Source organism: Pezoporus occidentalis, unplaced genomic scaffold (genome assembly GCF_034315485.1).
Source record: "Pezoporus occidentalis ecotype Australia unplaced genomic scaffold, CSIRO_AGI_Poc_V1 ctg164, whole genome shotgun sequence".
NCBI classification, from domain to species: Eukaryota; Metazoa; Chordata; class Aves; order Psittaciformes; family Psittacidae; genus Pezoporus; species Pezoporus occidentalis.
The window spans coordinates 17427-41194 of NW_026913466.1; the positions used below are offsets into that span (position 1 = coordinate 17427).

A 23768-nucleotide genomic window follows, 5' to 3' on the forward strand; every position below is an offset into this window, starting at 1 on the left:
AGAGCAGTGCCTGTGTAATACAGATAGACAGGATTTGTGTTTTGCCTGTGAAAAGAGTAACTGTAGGTTTGTTAACTGAAGTACTGTAATCAGTCATCTTAAATTAAAAACTGTGAACATTTTAGTAAATTAAACTCTCCTGTAATTATTTTATAACAAGTAACAGTTACTTCAGTTTAATATTGGCTTTCTTAGTAATTAGCAGTCTTGAAACTCTACAGAAATAGCTATTGCAGTAGAAATTATTGCACTTCATTTAAGTTAATGGATTTTTCAAATATAAAGCCATATAAATGAGGTGTAGTTCAGGTCGCCTGCATGCTACAAGAGTGTGCTTATAGTCAAGATTAATCTGCATCTTTTACTGCTTTAGGTAAAATCGAGATGAACCCATCAAGACCCTCAGTTATTAAAAATTATATTCATATCAGAAGAGGAGGTTTCCACAGAACAGCTGCAGAAGGCTCCTTCATAATATCTGTAGTACTATTGGGACCTAAAGCTGATATGTTTCCATCCACCATGTAAAATTATTAATCTTGATGACATAAAATCTGATAATGTCATTTTATCATGGACTGCCTCAGGAAATTATTTATACAGGAATTTCATCAATAATGAATTAAAGGATGAAAATACAACCAGTGTCAATCAGTAGCACATTCATTCCATTTCTATTATTTTAATGGAATTATGAATTTAACTAACAATACAACTCTATCATAAGATATTTGTGAACTGATTACTGTGGGATAGCCCAATTCCAAATATAGTGCTATGTGGGATTAACCAAGCACCTCCTATAGAAATTAGGAACTACCTAGCTGAGAGATCTCAAGAAGTGTCTGATAGGGAATCATCATCTAATAGACATTTCTCAACTGATTGTGAATCAGGGTTTGGGGTGATGCTATGAAATACTTTAACAAGGAATTGGAGTAAATATAAAGTCACTTTTGGACAAGTTTCTTCAAATATGAAGTGAAAGATGACAAGACATAGGAGAGCCACACAGAGTAATCGGGTTATTCATCTAAAGGCAAACGACATTTAAAATGCGAGACTTTCAATCGCAAATACAGAATTTATTGGCATTTTACTGTCTCACTGATCTAATCTAATCTGTTTTTTTTTCTATTGTTTCAATTCCGCACTACATAATTAATGCATTGTTCAGATTTTTTGCCCAGGAAATTCCAAGTGTGCTTTTGTAATTATTTCTCTTACAAAATAAATAGCAGAGCATAGATCACCTGAAGAGGCATAAGAAAATTGAATTGGATTTTTTTAGTTCACAGTAAAATATGAGCTATTTCTTCCTAAAATTAATACATAACTAAATGCAGCCAACATTTCTGATACAACTGTACTTGCATAGAACACCAGTGTCTTCTTGTAGACTATTGCACCTCTTTTCAACACAAAGGCAGTGTTAGGAGTGAAGAGAAGGTGTGAATCCCCCAGGGAGCGAAAGCTTTGACTTTATGGAAAGTGTAGTGTCAACATGGTGGGAGCCCCAGGACACTGACATTGATCGAAGTGGGGACCTGCTCAGGAGTGAAGTTTAAGGGAAAGTGAAACTTGTGCTGGTTAACATATCCTACATATAAGGTGTGCTGTTTGGCTCATTAGCAAACTCACTGATGTAATGCAGGTCCTGTTGTCTGACTGCTGAGATCCACAGCTGGCTGTCACGCTGGTGGCCATGCAATGGGGGGAAGCGAATGACCTGTGACAACAAGATAAGACACGCTTGGGACTCCATGTAGTCAGATGGGAAGAATCAAACTATCCTAGCTGCTGTAACAAGAAGATAAGCTGTGCTTGGGACTCTACATACTCGGATGGGGGAGGTGAACTATTCTGGCTTATCATAACAAAGTCTTCTTGCGTTACAGGCAGTCATATAAAGAAGACTGATAAAGCCATCACTTTTCTATCCAAGAATCTCCCAGTCAGAGACAAGTAATGGGGGTGACTCAGAGTCTGATATTTTTGCTATCTTTTCAGCTCTTGCAGCTGATAAAAGGTTCTACGGTATGGCTAAATGAGAATGGCTATGAGGATCTGGTTGTTGCAATTAATCCCCAGGTACCAGAAGATGCCAACATAATCCTGAACACAATGGTAAGAAAGTCTGCATTTATATGCTTTGTTCCTTGGCATTTGTGACTTGACTTTTCTCCTTGGAAAGTAGCATGAATCAGGTCCAGCTCTCACTCTTGTCTATAGGTTTTTCATGTTGCTTTGACTTAATCATGGATCAATCGCATAGTTACAAAAATAGTAATTTGCAATTTGTCTTGCCATACATTGTTGCTGCTAAGAGCACTAATTCTCTCAGACAATGCTGTAATATCTCTTTTGGGAGGCAGAGTGAGATTAAGTAGCTTTCCAAATTATGTTTACCTGAAAGAATGTCTTACTAATGCTTGTTTAATAGCCATTGATTATACTAGTGTTCTTTCATTAGATAATACGTCTTATTATGATCCTTTAAAAATTGTAACTGAGAGAAAAAGCAAACACACAGAGAAAAAAAAGGTTCAGTTTTAGTGGCATTTCTGGGCTTAAATTTTATTCCAGTTCACATAGCTGCCTCAATGTATAAATTCCACTGGAATGCTAGCCAGCTCTCAAGGCAAAGACACTGTTTTCCACTAAGTGAAACCATTTTAGAGCAAACCTGCTCAACAGGACACTTCTGATGAATGCCCAAGTTCTGCAGTATTTCTAACGCCTACTAGTCCTAATGCTGGACTGTATCAGTCCCATGTCATCCGTAAGATCAAGTACAACGGATACCATCAAATTTTTAACATTTCCAGATTCCTTTTATCTTGTAAGAGGAGGTTTACATGGAGTAAAAGTGGACGTGATTTCAGTTACTGGCTATCCCTGTTTTTAAGAGTAAGTAGAGTTTAGATCACTCAACTTTCATTAAGGAGCAAACCACTGAGAGTGTGTTTTAATATAGAAGTGTATGAGTGATGGTTACTGTTAGTGTGAGATATAGCACATACCAAATTCACATTAGAGCTGGCCTTATGAGACTTGCTCTGTCACCATTCTTCCAGTTCCCTTGAGCTAGTCAAATTGCTCTGTTCTATCTGAAGAGCAGGCAAGGGGTCACACAGGGACAGCTGATGTGGCACGTCCCATTACTGCTTAACTTCTCATGGGTTAACACTCACTGTCACTCTCAGTCCTAGCAAACTGAATCTCTTCAAGAAATCTCCTTTAGATGAATTTTATATACATGTAACATGGATATTTGATTCCAGAGCCTCCTGTCTGAGCTTGTTTCTTAGATGATGAAAAGCCTATGGGACAGGTTTCAGGTCTCTCCTTCCTGATTGTTTTTTTTCCACTGAACGCTTGGTTGTTAGTGGAGAGAAAAACAAAGAAAGAGAAAGTTTTTTCTGATGCCTCTACTCCAAGCGAAGTGGTGAAAGATCAAGAGGAAAGGAAAGTCATGGCGACATATAGTAACCATCATACAAATAAGAAGAAATGAGAAATGGTGAATTTGAGGGGAAAAATATGAGATTGGTCAGATAAATGAAAAGCAGGTGCAGTGCTGAATCTTGCCCACATGTGCTGTCGGGCCAGTATGAATCTAAGGCTAAAATCCCTGTATTCAGTAGTTTTTACCTCGCATGAAGGCTAAAGTGGGAGTTTTATCACAGTCTGTGATTAAGAACAGGATTATAGAACCACTGAGAAATTCCAAGAATGACAGCTTAGTCCTCGGCTTTTTTGTTTATTCTTTTCTTAGCGAAGATTGTAATGCTTTCTTAGTTTTGTGCTGTGTGCTTCTACTTTTCTGCACTGCTGTTTCTCGATAAGGCTCATTGCATGTGCAGTCAAATGTTTAATACTAATGTTGATATTGATATTTTGTTTTCTTTCATCCCCCAGAGCATGATTAAAAATGCTTCTAATTACTTGTTTGAAATGACAAAACATCGATTTTTCTTCAAGTCTGTAAAAATTATAATTCCTAAAACATGGAAGAAAAATACCAACTACTCAAGAATAAAAACAGAATCATATGATCAGGTATGATTTAGAGAATTTTTTATGGTTAGAACAAGGAAAAGCTACACTGATGAGGCTATATTACAAATCACAGCAAGACGTAGGACTGACTCTAGTAGTTCTTACTCACAATTGTTGAGGGTGTTTTCAGGGTAAGAAGAATTGCAGTACTGAATTTATTCAACAAGAATAACCCAACTCTTCTCTACACCCATGTCATGTATAACTTTGGTCTTACTTTTTCAGGCAGATGTCATCATAGCAGACTATTATATGAAACATGTAGATGATCCTTATACCTTACTGTACGAAGGATGTAAGATGAAAGGACGGTACATCCATTTCACACCTAACTTCCTGTTAAATGAAAATCTCACTAATGTTTATGGAGAAAAAGGTAATACTATTTAATACCATTTAATTTAATTGCCTGCTTTACTGCTTTTATTGCTGTTCATACAAAAAGGCCAAGATTTTCCTCAGTGAATAATAAATATGGATACTTCAATTTGCTTGTTAAAATGCAAAAACCTCTGAGAGGTTTTTCAGAAGGAGTAAGTACCTGTAAAATGTCTGAAGTTAAATATTCAAACACTGGATCCATAGAACCATAGAATCAACTAGGTTGGAAAAGACCTTTAAGATCATCAAGTCCAACATTTACCCAGAAGTTGCTCATTCCTTTGAAAACTTGAAATAGTTATTCCTTAATTATAAATATTTCACAGTCTTCCTCTATTACCTCAGAGAAGAATGACTTCAATTTGTTAAAAAGTCTAAGGAAAACATTGAGCAGCTTTTAAGCAGTTTTATTTAGAATGTGCATGTGCTGTTCTATTTCAACAGGTCGAGTATTTGTCCATGAATGGACTCACTTTCGATGGGGGGTGTTTGATGAATACAGTAGAGACATGCCTTTTTATGTGTCTGAAAAAGCAGCTATTGAAGCAACAAGGTAGTATGTTTTTCCTATTTCTGCTTTTACATTACTCAGGTTTAAACATTTCAACAACCTTTTCATTACGTTTGTCATCTGCGTTGAGTCTGTACTCTGCAGAGTGTCCACGACCTGCTCATGTGATTAAAAGATGCTTAGCCAACAACATCTACTGCCTGCTCAGCAGCCCAGAAAACCACAGCTGTCTTTGGTGTTGTTTTGTAACAGGTTCAGGAGATGAGGGTGGACAATCTTTTCTCTGTGTGCAACTGCAGACTTCAGCCACTATTTGTTTCATACCTATTTGACCTGATTTTTGCCTACTGAAAACGACTGCCTATTGAAACCACTGTGATTTTAAACAGTTTCTACAAAGAGGGACAATAACTAAATGAATGTGGAGAATTAGTTCAGGCTTGCCTTTTTTCCTAGCTCAGGCATACCAATACAATCTTTTGTACCGCAAGGATGTCTTTCCTGCATAGCCTACGATTATCACAAGAAAGATCATAAAAGACCACAACTGTTTTATAATTTTAACTATTTATAGATTAGTTTGAGGACGCTGCCGGGCACAGAGAAAGCCTACATATGGACTTGTGCAGTGGCTAGTGCAGTGGTGTGTCAACAGCTATTTGGCTTTGGGCAGTCAAAATTCAAATAAATAACCAGTTACAGACTATATGTATGGGTTCTTAAGCAGCCCTGCTTATGTTCTCTTCCCTTAGCTGTCCAGCTGGTGTGACTGGTATTCCTGTTTTCCAAGACTGCAGAGGAGATATATGTAAGCCAAGAAGCTGTAGATATGATGGTCAGCTATATGAAAAAGGATGTGTATTTATTCCAGATATACGCCAAAATATCTCATGTTCTATTATGTATATGCAATACGCACGTCCTGTAAGTATTACTATACCCTTCTGGACTTAAGAGTCTAGCAACATTTAGGGTCTAACCAGCGATTTCTGCTGGGGAGAATGATCAGTCAAGTGCTTCTTTAATTAATTCCAAAGACTATGAAGGATACTGTAAATTCTATTAAAATCTGCTCAAAATGGAAGACAAAGGAGCTACTAGAAATTATTTGACAGCTGTTTCCTGTCAATAAGGGAGAGGTGTACAGCAGCCTCAGAATCCTTCTTGCTTCGTGTTTGGAGAATCAGGTTAACAGGCATAAAAGTGAAGCATTCTTGCCAAATGCCATGTCCATAAGGTAACTGTAGATTTTGATCACTCCTTATGAAAAGTGGTGCCTGAACTGTGTTACCTGGTTAGCTCTATTACACTCCATTGAAGAGCAATCTGGTCTGTCTATCTAGCCTTAACAGGGAAGCAGCAGCCCACTTATCTCAAAAACAGCCAGGATAACCAGGCAGGCCTCCTCATGTCAGCTCCAGTGTTTGGGACAGGGGTTAGCAGGATGGACAGTATCCTTGCAGGCTAGGTTTCTGTGGTATGGTGTCACAATTCCTCCAGCTATCAACTTCATTTCTTTGGGCAAGCTGTTTCCAAGAACTTCGTGGGTGTACTGGGCTTGGTTGGGATACAATAGCTTTCTTTGTAATCGATGATATGATGCTGTGGTTTAGATTTTTGACCAAAAGAGTACCAATAGCACACTAATGTTCTAGCTTTAGTGGAACAGCATCAAGGCCTTCTCTTTCTCACTCTGCCTCTACTAATGAGTAGTCTGGAGGGTGCACAGTCGTCTGTAAGGGAAGAAAACCAGGCAGATGACCCAAACTAAACTCAGAGATATTCTATACCATTTGGAGTCATGCTCAGCAATAAATGGAAAAGAGGGGGCTTTAGGAGGCTTAGCCATATATGCTCTGGAACTGGCTAGGCATTGGTCTACCCATGGGAGGTGTTAAAAGATTGCCTTTGCATCACTTACTTTGTTTCTTTTCTTTCACTTCACTTATTAAACAACTTTTTTCTTGCTTTCTTTTGGTTTATCTTGACGATAAAGTTTCTTGCTTTTATTCCTCCTTTCCTCTTCTCCCATCCTACTGGGGAAGGGGAGGAAGTGTGGTACTTAACCTGCCCTCCATGGTTAACTCAAATGATAGGTCATGGTCTTCCCTTAGCATTATGCCATGGACATCCTGAGACATCTAAAAGATTAGCTCCTGCTTCTCTCAAAGTCTTGACTTTGTATCTTTTGCATATTTTGTTATTTGACTCAAGAAAACTTACATGAACCAGTCTAAGAACACCAACTTAACCCAAGAAGTTGGTTAAATTTTCAGGTTGCTAACTTGAACTGACCTCCATGCTGTTCAGCCACAATATCTATGTTAGCAGGCTTAAATCTAGTAGGACCTCCATGAAGCAGTCACTCCAAGGATCTCAGTACTCACAGATAAAATGCTTGCTTTCTACATGTCACAACATGCTGGTGCTTACGTAGAATCTGAGATAAGTTCTTTGGGAGCACTTTCTTCACTTGCCTCTTCTAAGATCCTGGCTAGAAAGTCATCATGGCAGAGTACATTCAATGGAGAAGAACACCTCCATCTGTCCTGTCCCCCCACAACAAACTTCGTATTTTCTGAGATATTTTCTTATGCTCATACTGTTGGGATCAGAATTATTATCAGCTTCAATCTGACTTTCTAGGTGGTTGAATTTTGTGATCAAAACACTCACAACAGTGAGGCTCCAAATATGCAGAACAAGATATGCAACCACAAAAGCACGTGGGAGGTAATTATGGAATCTGATGACTTTCGCAACTCGACTGCTCTAAATACTTCTGCACCCTCCTCTGAGACTACATTCAGGCTACTACAAGCCCAAGAAAGAGTAATTTGTTTAGTACTGGATATTTCTGGGAGCATGAGAATGGTAAGAATATGCATCTTATAAGCAATTTTTTAGCAAAAATTCCTAGCATGATATTGCTTGAAAGTATTGAGAGTTGTAGAGCAGACTTGGTCTTTCTTTTGTTATCAAACATCAATTTTATATCCTTTCCTGCCTTTGTTCCAGACCTAGAATGAAAATGCCCTTGTATTTCTTCCAAGCAGCAATATATCATAGATGGAGTTTCACATTGTACTTTTGTTATGAATGATTCTAAATTTTAAAGTAAATACATAGGTCATGATACATTAATAAATTAGATGTTCTTTCCTCATTACAATAGTGCTTTTCGGAATCAAGAATGTAAGCTGAAGTAATGTTATGTCTTTTTAACACAGCTGGGGGTATTTTTCCCTTTTTTTTCCATAAACTTTGCATAGGTTTATTCTTTCACAACTTCTTGTGGCATGAGATACTGAGCTTGTTTATGGATGCAAGGTTTAGTAAACATCCCTGAATATAGGCTTATTTCCATAAATACCCTCATACTTTTATAAATCTGCATAAATTGGATCATCTGTAGAAAGATGACAAAATTTTCTGGGTAGGTAAGGCAGGTGTCTCATAATTTATTAATAGACTTCACACCTCTATGATAAATGCTTTAAAAGATAACTTTTTTTTTAGTAATCTGTTCAAATATTTGCATTTAAAATAGCCATAATTTTACTTTAGCATTATTTCTATTTTCAAAATACTTAGTCTCTAGACTAATCTACTGCTCATGCATCATAGGTTTTGTCCTTTTCCATTGCCATCATGCTATCAAACCCAATAAATAGTGACAAAAACCTTGATTAGGAATGAAGTTGTAACATCAGAAGATGAACTTTGCCTGGTTATATCTTTCTTGGAAGCTGCAGTTTGCTGTGCTTTCACAAGACCAGAAAATCGTTTACATCTCCTCTCTTCTCAAACTGAGCATACACAAGTTACATTATGGCAGATAGTTTTTAATTACAACCTGACATCAATAAATCCTACATTTTGTTTATAGCCACAGCTTTTCAAAGAGACTGCATTCTAAGGATGGTTTTTTTCACATGCAGCACAATCGCATGGAAAACCTCCATACTGCTGCAGAGACGTACTTGCTCCATGTTATTGAAACTGGCTCCTGGGTTGCAATTGTCACATTTGACTCTGATGCAACTGAAAGAGCTCATTTGCAACAAATAACCGATGATGGGACACGCCAAAAACTTGTGCAATTTTTGCCTACAATTCCTAGTGGACTGACCAATATCTGTGCAGGGATACATAAAGGACTTAAGGTAAAGTACAATGTGGAATATCCTTGGGATGTAGGGAAGTGAGGAAGAAGTGAGAAACATACTTGAACATGGACTTCTGATAGAGTTAAGAGAGAGAATATGGTAGAGTTAAGAAAGATAAGATGATTCTTGAATCTATCAGGAGAAAATTTGGTATAGAAATTGGCATTACCATTATATGGCATTAGGAAGAGTATTACTAGAAGACGGTCCAGATGTGCTTTAAAGTCCATGCTTTAAAAGGCTATTGAAAAAGAAGATGAAATTCCAAAATTAACTACAAGAATGATCTAAATTTGTGAATAATTCCCACAGCTCAGTAGTCATGAATCAAACCCCTAAAACCCCTAAAACTGTGAAACCACATATATCTCAGGAGCTTGGGAGCTTGGGAAACAGGGAAGCTCAGGTTAGATATAAGGAAGGTCTTTACCATGAAGGTAACGAGGCACTGGAACAGGTTGTCAAAAGAAGTAGCAAATGCTCCATCCCTGGCAGTGTTCAAGGCCAGGTTGGATGGAGTCTTGGGTGACACGGTTTAGTGTGAGGTGTCCCTGCCCATGGCAGGGGTTTGGAACTACATGATCTTAAGGTGCTTTCCAACCCAAACCGTTTATATGATTCTATGATTATTATTTATTTGTTTGTTATAGTTCCTTGGGCTGGCAGTTTGAAGTCCCAGATGTCACCTTATTCAAATGCAAAACTGAAAATAAGAAGCAGCATGTAGGAAAAAGAAAAGAAGGGAAAGAGAGAAATTGCACAGAGAAGGATGAGACTTCCAAGGTGGCTGAGAGTCCAGGGCAGGGAGGAGGCTCAGGACAGGGGGACATCAGAAGGATGACCGGCAAACAGGCAGGGATGGAACAGCCTTGACTACCCCTTTCTGCTCCACCTTCATTTACCTCAGAGTCCATCCTTAGACAGAAGTCTGTCCTTCTGTTCTTCTGTACTCTTGAAATTTTGACTGGAGAATAGAGTAGTTCCAGACAGGGGACAGAAGTTTTTAATGTGATGCCCTTAAATATCCAGTCCCCGAACCAGCAAAGCATATACAGGTGGAATGATTTTGACATCTTAAATTTGGGACAGTTTCCTGCCCCAGGAAAGCGTATATTAAATATTCACTATTTATAACTGAATACTTACTAATCTGAGCATTTAGAGCTTGCAATTATCAATTACAATAATTAATATTGTAATAGTTCTAGCATTAAATAAAATGTCAAACACTTATTAAAGAATAAATTTGTCTTATATTGGAAGTTAACAGCTCCAAATGAATACATTAACTGTGTCCTGGGATAAACTAGTATTTCAAAATCATTCTGCTGCTTATATCATGAATTCTTTTCTCGATGCAGGTAATTGCAAACAAAATGAATACTACATATGGTTCAGAAATTGTGTTATTGACGGATGGAGAGGACCCAGGGATAGCAGCTTGCTTTAATTTGGTGAAACAAAGTGGGGCTAAAATTCACACCATTGCACTGGGGCCACAGGCAGACAAGAAACTAGAAGAACTTTCAGAACTAACTGGTAAATGTTCTACAATGCACTCTCACTCTCTGGCATGTTCAAGTATGAAAATGTAAAAGCACGACAATGCCATCAGTCTGTAATTTTAGATTTAAATGTAAAAAATTAAAACAAATCTAGTTTTAAGGAAATTTTGTTATCATGAGCAGCTTTTTTTTAATGCAAGCAAGCAGAACTCTTTAGATACATAGTTACCCTTTAAGAGCTGTCTTGGTTTAAAACATGACAACCTATTACTAAGGAGATTTTCTTATGATATTGTTCTCTAACATGAAAAGAAATGTCTAGAGTTTTATTTCTGGCATTATATTCAATAACTAGAACTTTCTATATGCTTTTACTCATAAGCATTTTTTAGTACACAAAGAATAATGATTTCCTCAGCTGTTGCAGCTGAAGTGCACTGGCTAGGAAATTGTAAGCACAGTGACTACCCTTGTCATTAGCAAGCATAGCTGAAGCTACACAATTAGTTTGAAAACAACCATTTAAAAACTGTCCATAGGGGTGTTGCTTCATGCTACTGCACCTGGAAGTGACAGGGAAGAATGAGAACTTCTTGAGTAGATATAGAAAGCAAGCTGAGTCCAGACAAATACAGTGAATAAAGATTCTTATTTGAGGGAACACATGCTGTGCATTTTCAGAGTACAATCCACTTGGTTTAGCAATTTAAATAACTTTAAATACCCATACACACTCTTCAACATCATTAGATCAACATGACAAGGACAATGGTGGAGTCCAGATTTTAATTCTGTCCTGGCTTCTATTTTAAGACAGAATTTGTTGTTTAAACTCCCCTTGTGGAGAATTTATTAAAAATGATTTTTGGGGCAGAAAGAACCCAGATGGTCCTTCACCATGTAGTTGTCAACCAGCAGGTCTTCCTGCTTAGAAACAAAAGTCAGTTTTTCAAAGTTACTAAATATATCTCTCAGATAAGACTTCCTCCACCTCATATTACTCTACATGTTCTCTCACCAGACACAGCCATACACCTGATGTAACCTGCACATCTTATGTCAGTGTGTGCAAGACAGACAGGGGTGAGAGGCGTTAGGCGGTAGGGAGATGGATAACCTGTGAGTTGAGAACACAGTGATGGCTCATTTTGTGTCTGACATGTATGATCCTAGTTTGAAAGAGACTTGCAACAAGTGCATGAAGTGCAGATGGTGAGACACGAGCCTCAGCAGAACCGTATGAAGCCATATTCACAATGAGTTCATTAACAGCCCTGCGCTAGTATGAGAACTTCCAGTGGACTAGGGCTGCTTGAACTCAGACTGCGTGCAAAGAGATCTAAACTTCATGTTCGGAAATAAAGATGATCTGGATTTTAAGAGTTAAAAACCATGGTATGCCACTGTGTTTTTCCTACAGAGGTATTTCAGAGCAGAATTTCACTGAAAGGATAATATGTGACTCCAAAAGCACTAGAAGTCTAAAAATATTATACTTGATGACATGCTGCATCTTTACCAATGAGAGATAAAATGAATTGATTGCACGAGCCGGAATTTACTATGACACATACATTGACACATTAATAAAAAGATACATTTTGATTTTGATTTTGTAACAAATTGGCTGCCTCAGTAGAACATTCAGTACCAGAAGTCACATAAAACTGAGCAATTTTAGTCAAAATTAGTATTTCTAATTCTTTTGCTCTTATCTTTCAGGAGGTTTAAAGCTTTGTGCTCCAGATGGAGTTGTTCCCAGCAAATTAATTGAAGTGTTCAGTGCAATTACCTCAGGAAATGGAGATACTTCTGAACAATCTATTCAGGTTTGAATTTCAACACTTGTGTTTCCTCCTATGCTTTTAGATGATCAGTAATTGAATTCATTTAGACATGAATGTGCTCAGTAGCTCAATTGCAGAAAAAAAAAGCAAGTCCATTTCTTAGTGATCGCCCACATTTCACTTCAAAGAAATAGATCTATAATGTTATAACTTCTATAATTCTTGATTTCAAAAATATCAAGAAAATTATTTATCACAATTATCAAAGTCCAAGAGACTTTGACAGAAAAGCAAGCAGAAATCCTACAGGATGTTTAGTTCACTCCTATCTGAAAAATTACCTTTTAGAGCATTTCAACAGTCTAACTTAAACAACAAAGATACAATTAAAAATACAGATTCTCTCCTAAGCCATATGTATAATTTTAATATATAAACTTTTAGATTTTAATCCAGGACAATTGATAATTAGAATTTAGCAATGCATTCCTCATTTTGTTAATATTTAGTACAGATCTGGGCTTATGTTTTATCCAAAGTACACCACTCACAGAGATAGCTAGATTATAAGCAGCAGTTGATGTAGCTTAGAAAATTGGGTCTGGGATATTTTGAGTTGTTATACTGTCTTTAATTGACTCTTCTGTCCCACCTATACAAGGAAAAAGAACTAAGCTTATGACTGCAGTGGAAATACAGCTTACTCGCACAATGCTTTAGATAGGCAGATAAATAGATACAGAAATGAAGGACTTACTATAACTTATTCTGTTTATTACAATTTTACACTTGAAATCAATGTTACTATGCAAGCAGCCATTTCATATAGTGAACCTGGGATTTTGTTAGTTTTCTTCATTCAATAGCTGGCCAGGTAGCTCTTAATTTTCCTGTAGGTCGAGACAGCAGAACTAGAAAGCATCCCATCTTTTCTATATAACTCTGAGTTAGAAACACTTAAGCAGGGATCTTTTTTCATGGTAGTTTCCAAAAGGTGTAAATGCTTTTCAATTGTCTCCTCCAAGACTAATCCATTTTAAGTCAGCAGTGAATGGATACTATATTTTGCAATGGACAAAGAATCACTCTGAAAATATGTTAAATACTTCTTTACTAAATAGCAGTAAGACAAATTTTATTTCTCTAACCACAGCTTGAAAGCAAAGAGCTAGTTGTTCAGCATTCTGCATGGATGAACACTACTGTGCCTGTTGACAAAACTGTGGGAAATGACACTTTCTTCAGCATTGCATGGAACCTGTCTCAGCCATTTTTTTTCCTGAGGGACCCCAAAGGAAAAGAATATGGAAGCTCAGACTTTACAATTGATAGTTCAAACCCCTACACAGCTAGACTCCGCATAAATGGCATTGCAGAGGTAAAGACTGAACGTTTTCTGAATTGACATTCTCTATAGACTAGCATACAGGTTTTCTTTAATTACTTTTTTATTATTGTCCTGTTGGAACATGAAGCTTTTTCACTAGTTTTTATACTTTTGTATTTTATTTACAGGTGGGTGATTGGCAGTTTTATATTAAAAATGTTCACACAGCAGCTCAAGGTATATCAGTAACAGCTACCTCTCGACCAGCATGTTATGATGTTGCTCCTGTGATTGCTGCAGTTCACGTGAACAGGGCAAATACAGCATTTAATCCAGTGGTTGTTTATGCAGAGGTTAGCCAAGGGTTTTGGCCTGTTCTTGGTGCAACAGTGACAGCCACTATAGAGAAGGATGATGCTACAGCAGTAACCCTTGAACTTCTTGATAATGGTGCAGGTAAGATTCCATATATAATAGTAAAAACATTAGCAGTTACGCATTTTGGAATCCAAGTCTACAAGTTCCCCTCAGATTTAGTTCACTAAATGTTAGCTTTAGAGTCACAGAATGGTAAGGGTTGGAAGAGGCCTTAAAGCTCATCCAGTTTCAACGCCCTGCCATGGGCAGGAGACATCACACACTAGAGCAGGTTGCTCCAAGCCTCATCCAACCTGGCCTTGAACACTGCCAGGGAAGGGGCAGCCACAGCTTTTCTGGGCACCCTGTGCCAGTGCCTCAGCACCCTCACAGGGAAGAGCTTCTGCCTTAGATCTAACCTGAATTTCCCCCGTTTCAGTTTGAACCCATCACCCCTTGTCCTATCACTATAGTTCCCTTCAGACACTGGAAGCTGCTCTGATGTCTCCACACAGCTTCTCTTCTCCAGGCTGAACAGCTTCAATGTTCTCAGCCTGTCTCCATAGAGGAAGTGCTCCAGCCCCTGATCATCCTTGTGACCTCCTCTGGACTTGTTCCAACAGTTCCATGTCCTTTTCATGTTGAGGACACCAGCACTGCACACAGTGCTGCAAGTGGGGTCTCATGAGAGCAGAGCAGAGCAGAGGGGCAGGATCACCTCCCTCGACCTGCTGCTCACACTCCTGTTGATGCAGTCCAGCACACAGGGGGTTTCTGGGCTCAAACGCACACTGAAGCAGCTCATCTGCAACATCTGCAAGCCCTTCTCCTCAGGCTGCTCTGAATCACTTCTCTGCCCAACCTGTATCTGTGCCTGGGATTGCCCCAACCCAGGTGTAGGACCTTGCACCTTCATCTGTTTTTATGTATGCATTATTTATAATTGCATTATTTATTTTATCGCATTTACATTATTGCATTATTTTCAAGAATACTTTTTATTAGAACAATAGTAAGACATTCCCAGCATTCAGCATCCTTCAATCTCTTTTCATCTCTCCTCTCACCACTGCTGTATAGCTGTAGCTTTTTAAGTGCAGCAGTAGCCAGCAATGCCTCCTAATTCTGTCCTTGCTTTCACATATATATATATACATAACAAAACTTCAGTGTGCTACCTGGTGTTTCTTAAACATCTTCTATATTCTGAAACCTGTGAAGTTATTTTTACATTGCTGCCAGGCTTGCAAATTTTGTGAGCTTGGATGCCACCAGTAGATTGCCTATTGCAGCCAGTCAGGTACAACTGCAGAAGTTCACTTAAAGAGAAGAAATCCTTGATAAATTCCTGGCCAAAGGGGGAAGCATGACACTTCTCTAATTTATAGGTACTTTATGTAGTAGAAGGCCAGTAAGTATTAACTTGGTGGTTCCATACAGTAACGAGAGGTTTACCTAAAGGTGTTAATGCAAAATGGTTCTTTTTAACAAAATATATATGAAACACATATTGTCATAGTGGGGGCACTCCTCCTGTTAAAGATGCACAGATTACAAAATACTGCCAGGTTTTCTGCATAGTAATGTTCAGCAAAAATAACCTTGTTTACCAGCAGGTATTTTGAGTCAGTAATTCCCAGTAATTCTATACCAAGGTGCTGACATGATGAAGAGTGATGGAATCTATTCAAGATACTTTACTTCTTTACAAGGCACTGGAAGATACAGCCTAAAAGTGAAGTCCCATGGGAGAAATGCAACCACCAGTCTTAGCCTCAAGCGAAATCAAGCCTCGTATAATTCAGGCTACAGAGAAAATGGTAAGGAGAGTTTACAAAACAGACAGTTCTTTGTCTGTTTGTATGTAGGGGTGTGTAAAGGTTAGCAAATGAGATCATTTAGATTCACAAAAACGGCATTTCATCTTAAAAGATGTCCCATCTATTATATTAAAATTTAATATTTTTACACTTTTACATTGTGAAATTTAGAAAAATCAGGATTAAAATTGTCTAAAACCTCATGAAGTACATTCTATATAACCAAAATTCTCTTAAGGCCTGCAATATGGGTAAAGAGATGGATGAAACTTATTGCACCGTGTCCTGGGTTCAGCAGTAGCAGTCATTTTTCCCCTTCTTGGTAGCTGGTGTAGTGCAGTGTTTTGACTTTGAGCTCGGGAACAGAGCTGATAACAAGGATGTTTTGGTTTAGCCAAGGACTTTGTGAGCCTCATGCTCTGCCAGGGAGGAGGGGAAGCCAGGAGGAAGCAGAGACAGGACACCTGACCCAAACTGACCAAAGAGGTATTCCATACCACAGCACGTCATGCCCAGGATGTAACTGGGGGTTAGCCGGAAGGGCTGGGGGACTGCAGGGTTGGAGGAGGTATCGGTCGGAGCTTGGTTGGGCCTGGGGGGCGAGTTATCGGTCGGCTGGTGGTGAGATGATGTATTCTCTTCCCTTGTTATTTCCTTTATCATTATTATCATTGGTGGTAGCAGTAGTGATCTGTGTTATACCTTAGTTACTAAACTGTTCTTATCTCAACCCATTCTTCAATGCATTCTTTTCGATTCTCCTCTCCGTCCCTCTGAACGAATTACCTGACTGGGTTTAAACCACGACACACCGTCGGCTCACCAACATCTGCAACCTGCTTTACTGGTTGCATCATTTCTAATTTTTACACATTTCAGACTTTGTCTGGTTTGGGGGTTTCCTAAATTTTATGCTGAGAATCCTGAGATCACCTTCTTTTCTGTCTTTACTTCACTAACTTTCCACTATATTTGAATAAGCTAAAGAAAATGTTTAGGATGAGAAGAGACAATAAAAATGAGAAGAAAATGCAATTCAGAGTTCTGTCACAATGAAAGTTGAAAAATGTTTTAAACAGGTAAAATTTACATGACTGCACCAAGACCTGAATTTGCTGATGAAGAAATCCAAGTCCAGCTGGGAAGTTTCAGCAGAATTTCAACAGGTTCTTTTGTAATGAGTACAGGAGATCCTGCTCCTATTTATCCACCCTGTAAAGTTACAGACCTTCATGCTCGTATAGAAAACAGAACAATAGTGTTGTCTTGGACAGCTCCAGGAGGTGATTTTGACAATGGAAAAGGTGAGTGAGATGCTACATTGCTATGAGATGAGGTTGATATTTTTATTTGGAAGGACACACCCTCAGAACCACCACTCAGGGGTGAAGGCTACATCTTTCCTACCTGAAAATGTAACTGAACAGAAACTTACCTTGTTGCATAGTACCTGTTTCAGTTCTCCTTGTTTTTCATGTTAAAAAAAACCCTAAACAGCCAACAAGTAAACCAAGGAATATTATAAGCAAATCAAATAAATAAAATAGTACAACCACTAGAGACTTTAGCAGTCTTGGTCCATGCCTGTGCATAATGACAACATGGAAGATACAAACCTTTAGTCTCTTTTCAAAGATGGAGAAGGACCATAGGTATGCAGTAATGTTCTATCCACAATACTCCTCTTAAGGTTGCTGAACAGGAAAAATGAAAACTGATTCCAGATGAAATGTACAAGCATTTCCTTGCATAAGCCAGAGACTGTATGTTAAAATCTATAGTCTACAGTTATGCAGATTACAGTTTCAGATGAAAACCTTACATTTGTCTACAATTCTTAATAGCCGTACAAGGAAAAAAAAGCCACCACCCAAAAACCCCAAATCTCAACTTCTTTCATTGTTATTCAGCAATTCCATGTCTAAAATTTTTTTATCCTAAAACTATTGCATTATAGTTTAAGATAGCAGGTCTACACAGTGTGTGAACACTTGCAGGGACGGTGACTCCAGCACTGCCCTGGGCAACCTGATCCAGTGCCTGAGCACCCTCTGGGGAATGAATTGTTCCTAATCTCCAGTCTAAACCTCCCTTAGTGCAGCTTGAGGCCGTTTCCTCCTGTCCTTGTTCCTTGGGAGAAGAGACTGACCCCACCTCACTACATACCTTGTGCTGAGAGAGAATACAGATCAGATGCAAAGCTTACACCTGCTATCTACAAATATACAAATATATTTTAATTGCCATTTCATCTTATGTTTGTATTTGGACAACACAGTTTCTCATTCAGCTATATTTTGCACAGATCTGCACAAAGCTAGGAGTGTTGGTGAAATCATATCTTTAAGGCACATTTAATTTCAATTTTTAATTCAGAAGGAGTTCCCAGACCCAGCCACAATAGACTTTTGACAGTAAGGCTTAGAAGCAAACTTGCCAATCCTCCATGTTCACAGTATCACACAGTATCACAGTATGCTAGAGATTGGAAGGGACCTCAAAAGATCATCTAGTCCAATCCCCCTGCCGGAGCAGGAACACCTAGATAATGTTACACAGGAATGTGTCCAGGCGGGTTTTGAATGTCTCCAGGGAAGGAGACTCCACAACCTCCCTGGGCAGCCTGTTCCAGTGTTCCGTCACCCTCACTGAGAAGAAGTTTCTTCTCAAGTTTAAGTGGAACCTCTTGTGTTCCAGTTTGTACCCATTACCCCTTGTCCTATCATTGTTTGCCACTGAGTAGAGCCTGGCTCCATCCTCGTGACACTCCCCCTTTATATATTTATATACACTAATAAGGTCACCCCTCAGTCTCCTCTTCTCCAAACTACAGAGACCCAGCTCCCTCAGTCTTTCCTCATAAGGGAGATGCTCCACTCCCTTAATCATCTTGGTTGCCCTGCGCTGGACTCTCTCCAGCAGCTCCCTGTCCTTCTTGAACTGAGGGGCCCAGAACTGGACACAATATTCCAGATGCGGTCTCACCAGGGCAGAGTAGAGGGGAAGGAGAACCTCTCTCGACCTACTAACCACCCCCCTTCTAATACACCCCAGGATGCCATTGGCCTTCTTGGCCACAAGGGCACAGTGTTGGCTCATGGTCATCCTGTCGTCCACTAGGACCCCCAGGTCCCTCTCCCCTACACTGCTCTCTAACAGGTCGTTTCCCAACCTATACTGGAACCTGGGGTTGTTCCTGCCCAGATGCAGGACTCTACACTTTCCCTTGTTATATTTCATCAATTTATTCCCTGCCCAACTCTCCAGCCTGTCCAGGTCTCGCTGGATGGCAGCACAGCCTTCTGGCGTGTCAGCCACTCCTCCCAGCTTAGTGTCATCTGCAAACTTGCTGATAGTACACTCAATTCCCTCATCTAAATCATTGATGAATATATTAAATAATACCGGTCCCAGTACTGACCCTTGAGGCACTCCACTAGTTACAGGCCTCCAACTAGACTCCGCCCCATAGACTACAACTCTCTGGCTTCTCTCCTTCAGCCAGTTCACAGTCCACCTCACTAGGTGGAGTAATGTTGAGTAATAGTCAGTAGTAAAACAGGAATCATTAGGACATTTTTTGTACAAAATGGCTCTAGAAGTACTGTACTGTCACTGCAAGAAACGATGTGAAAACATTTATACTTGCCTGCTATTAACATGTGTTTTTTTCCCCCTAGCTGATCACTACATAATAAAAACCAGTAAAAATCTTCTGGACCTAAGGAATAACTTTGATCATGCTACTTCTGTGAATTGCTCTAATCTCATACCTAAGGAAGCTGGTAGAGAAGAATCATTTGAAATTCAACCAGAAAATAAAACAGAAAATGGCACCAAAATCTACTTTGCTATATGTGCTGTTGATGATACCAACTTGATTTCAGAGGTGTCTAATATAGCCCAAACCACATGGTTCCTTCCTCCAAAAACATTTGTGCCTTTAAATCACCAAGGCAGCACTAACGGTGCCAACACTGCAGTAATAGTGGCAGTAGCAGCTCTGTGTGTAGCAGTTGTCTGTACTATCATAAATTCAACTCTCTATGTTTTTAGCAAAAAGAAGGGAAGACTGGAGATTGAAAAAATGCAAAGGCATGTGTAAAATAAAATGAAAAAATAGAAGGAATTTACTGCAATTTTTGCTACGCAAGTTTCAAAGTAGGGAAAGAGGTATTTGTACATTAAAAACATAAGAGCACTGACTTCCAGCAGATGTATTTGTCTGTTCTGATAGGCTTATAGATGTCAATGTTCAAAAGTATCTCACATTCAAGTACCTGTACACTGATTAAATGTTAAACATGAAAGCATGTACTTGGAAATACAGTAAAGTATAATACGTGTACTCTCATTTGTTTCTAGGTGATAAAAATATTTAACTCTTCTGTTGCAATATTCTTCCAATGTAATGTGGCTTTTTTTCTTAAATAAAGAAGGCAAAGGAATATGAGACTTCCCTTATTCTTATTCTCCACATAACAATCAAGTAAGGCAAGGTGGTAAAGAGATCAGAAATACCTTCAGTTAGTGCAACGACTTCCTATTTTCCAATGAATTCCACATGATTTCAGTTAGGTTTTTTGAGCTGAGAACAAAAATATGTACCTCAAGGCTGTCTATTTTTCAAAAAATATTTTAAAATATGTATCTCCAAGCTGATTATTTTATTTTTAATACTGAAATATGTCTACCTATAGGTGTGTAGAAGAGTTGAGTATATAAATATTTCTAGAATGAGAGTTGCAGAGTAAATGCAAATGAGCACATGGAAAATGTTCCTATGTTCATCTCTTAATGAACTTTACTACTGGATACCTTTTCAGATCTAAAATTCCATTTCCCCAAACAATAACAACATTGTAATTTTAGTTCCTATCAAGGCCAGAATAGCTGTCGCATTTTAGAGGAGAGAGACGCCTTTGGAGAAGAGTCAGAAATCAAAGCATTATTTGCTGATATAGGTTCCCTCTAACAGATTTTAGGTCACCAAATGTCCATTTATTCAGAAATATTTCCTTTCATTTGCTCCTGATGCAACTTCTTATTCCCTAAAGTATTTCTGCTGTGTATGAATTGGTAGAAACTACATCATACATAGAATCAGAATAAATGGGTTGCAGCATTGTTCCTGGAACTATTTTCTAGGGTCACTTAAAAGTATGACAGATAGGCTATAGCCTATCTCCATCCATTATTCATCCATTACTCTGAAGACCCCCGGTCCTACCTTGCCTAGCGGGCAGGACTGCAGTAGTCTATAGTATGTAGGCAATGACACCTAGTGGGCTCCAACAAAACTTACAGTTTTCCCAAACGCTCTAAAGAACAGTTTAGATCAAGTCATTGCTGTCCGGGATGTTCTGACTTTCATATAAATGTATATTTAAAAGTACAATCAAATAGGAATAGTTGAAGGTTGAATTTAGCACTTATGGCTAGTTCTTACTATAAGAGCATGAAGATTTATTTTAATTAGGAACTTCAGTTTACAGTGCCTGTGCTATGGTAAAAACTGAAGGACTCTGTTCAAGTAACACAGGATTCTGCACTTCCCCAAAGTGGGGAAAACACAATTTGCTCTTTCATGGCAAGCAAAATGACAGGGTAAGAGTGACTGACTTCAATGATTATGTTTACACCAACAGTATGTATGCTGAAAAGCTATGTGGGCTGGGGTCCCAATCACTGACACAACTGCCACATGCCAGTTCAGACTGGCCTGAAAAGATGTGATAGTTAAAGTCAAAACTGTATAAGCTTTGTTCCTCAATATGTTCTTCCTAATGCTCTTAAAATAACCTAAGCCTCCAGCCTCCTATGCAGACCTCATGGTGTTCCATTGAGAAGATAAGTTTGATTATTCCTATGCCACTTGTAAAGAGAATGTAGTACCATGTGATAAAGTGACTTTATTGCAGTCATCAGCAGGGAAGTGAAGAGCTGCAAATACACGTCCAGCCACTAAACTGTTATTGCAGTTTATCCCAAAACTTCAATTTGTATTTCCCTAGGGGAAGTTATAGCCTATAGAATTTTCCATAGAATCTTCTTCCAAGTGGAAGATAAACAGCTTCTTCTAAGATAGACAGCTGTGGTGTGGGACCAAATTATGATCCTGCCTGGGTATCAAACTAACCTGCTGTGGCTCCAGGAAGTATGACACTAAAAGGACAAAGACCACGAAAAGAACATGATTTACCTAGTCCAGTTCCCTGAAATGTCATGACTTTTGCCAACTGACTCTTTTGCCAGTTGCTGCCTGCAGTTGTAGTACAACCCTTGTTGAAGTGTTTAGGGGAAGCACAGCAACAGCTGCCGTAAGGACCAGTAGAAGAGTGCACTAAGTGAAAAGGAGCATTAATTCTCACTGGGATAGCTGTAGTTTTTGAGCGGAAGCTGCTTTTGAGAACAGCTGTTTTCTGGTTCTGTCAAATCCAGGCCCCAGATTTTTCATGAAAGCCTGATTGTACACAGGCCAGGCAGCTGGCACTACTGATTTTATAATCTTTGCCTGGTTATTATCAAGCTAAGCTCACAGTTGTTAATGTTGGCACAGAAGTTATACACTGACACACAAACAAACGCATTTACCTATTTCAATAGAACAAGCTTTGACTATTAAATAGAGTTATAATTTAATAATGTTCATTTTAAGTGACACATTCTTCTCATTTTATTTTTATATGTCTTTTCACTACATGAATAAAGGTTAAATCAAACTTACCTTCAGATTTTCATGCACATTTATTTTGAAACTCTGGTTCCAGAATTGCTGTTATTCTTCAAAGTATTAGTTGGAGTTCTGAAGAGCTGTGACTGGTAATAAACTGCCAGAAGTCTTCAATTTCTGCTGCTTATCTGCATTAAAAGACTACATAAATACATAAAAATTATGCCAATATATGCTGCAGTTAGATAATAATGAATGGGGAATAGTGTAGACATACAGTGACACAAGATGGGACCCATACAACTCAATGTATTATAGAACTAAATATATATGAATTCTAACATAGATACTACATTATTGGGATTATACATGCTACAGAAATGTGTTTACTAATTTTAATGTGTTTTCACAATGATATAAACTGACTTATGGAGACATTTTGGGGGTTGTTTTTGTCTTCATTAAATCTTTTACTCCGAAGCCTTTGGTTTAAACGCTACTTTCTCATACAGTCAGAAAGCAGTTCTGGGAGTCAGCTTGGAAGCATTTAAGTTACAAGCTATTATTCTCTCTATAAAAGTATTTTATTCATTAAACTATAAAGCTTTATATTTATATAATTTTGTTTAGCTTTTTTTGTAAGCATAAGTCTTTAAGGATGTGGTCCAACACTGGTTAGCATCAAGGAAAGAATACTGGAAGCCCTCCCAGTAGATACACTACATATTGGCATGTGGTAGTCAAAGGATTGTTTTAAAATTCAAATAATTTAAAGCAATCATACATTCCTTAAAATTAAAGCGCGCTTTAATTTCAAGGTCAACAAATATGGATGCTCTCTATCAAGCCATCCTGAACCATACTAAATTGTGCCAGGCTTACAATGTTTCTGGAAATTGACCTTAAAAAATGCTCAAGATTCCACATATGTTCAATACTCTTGATTATCATAAAGCTTCTCAAGAAAAGTCTAATGACAAGAAATAAAACCTTAAGATGCATTTCTTTACTGATAAGTCTGACACAGAAGCAAAGTTAGCAGATTTAATAACAGCAACTGTGCTGCAGCATCTAGTCGTTCAACCTACAGATCTCAAGCTTCCTACCCTATTTTACAGTGTATTCCAATGTAATACTTCGCTGCAAAGCTTTACAGCTACATGACCAAGACTTAGG

The 23768-nt window shown here is 38.4% G+C and overlaps 1 protein-coding gene and 1 long non-coding RNA gene across 6 annotated transcripts in view; one reads left to right on the forward strand and one right to left on the reverse strand.

Moving 5' to 3' along the window:
* LOC134160780 (uncharacterized) overlaps window positions 1-23768 on the reverse strand; it is a 28165-nt gene that overhangs the window by 2732 nt on the left and 1665 nt on the right. Inside the window, exons 2-3 of one of the 5 annotated variants that reach the window (XR_009963678.1) lie at window positions 22647-22780; window positions 16735-16900 (exon numbers count right to left, since the gene is read on the reverse strand). This is a non-coding gene — a long non-coding RNA (uncharacterized LOC134160780). Of the gene's footprint in view, window positions 1-16734; window positions 16901-17145; window positions 17327-21920; window positions 22085-22117; window positions 22263-22646; window positions 22781-23768 lie in introns of those variants that run through there. The other 4 variants (XR_009963679.1, XR_009963676.1, XR_009963680.1 and 1 more) reach the window with 4 other exon arrangements.
* Window positions 1784-20369, forward strand: CLCA4 (chloride channel accessory 4). The gene is made up of 14 exons (XM_062613094.1): window positions 1784-2127; window positions 3922-4062; window positions 4288-4438; window positions 4888-4996; window positions 5707-5878; window positions 7601-7828; window positions 8896-9120; window positions 10485-10662; window positions 12351-12457; window positions 13569-13793; window positions 13931-14198; window positions 15755-15919; window positions 16999-17223; window positions 19600-20369. The coding sequence occupies exons 1-14, from the start codon at window positions 1969-1971 to the stop codon at window positions 20022-20024; spliced, it is 2778 nt and encodes a 925-aa protein (XP_062469078.1). The 5' UTR covers window positions 1784-1968; the 3' UTR covers window positions 20025-20369.

What these genes read in the sequence shown, in the direction of transcription:
- CLCA4 (XM_062613094.1), top strand. Translation starts at nt 1,969, where the DNA reads ATGGGGGTGACTCAGAGTCTGATATTTTTGCTATCTTTTCAGCTCTTG. An exon ending in GGATACATAAAGGACTTAAG is followed by an intron (nt 9,121 to 10,484) that starts GTAAAGTACAAT and finishes TTCTCGATGCAG; the next exon opens with GTAATTGCAAACAAAATGAA. An exon ending in AGAACTTTCAGAACTAACTG is followed by an intron (nt 10,663 to 12,350) that starts GTAAATGTTCTA and finishes CTTATCTTTCAG; the next exon opens with GAGGTTTAAAGCTTTGTGCT.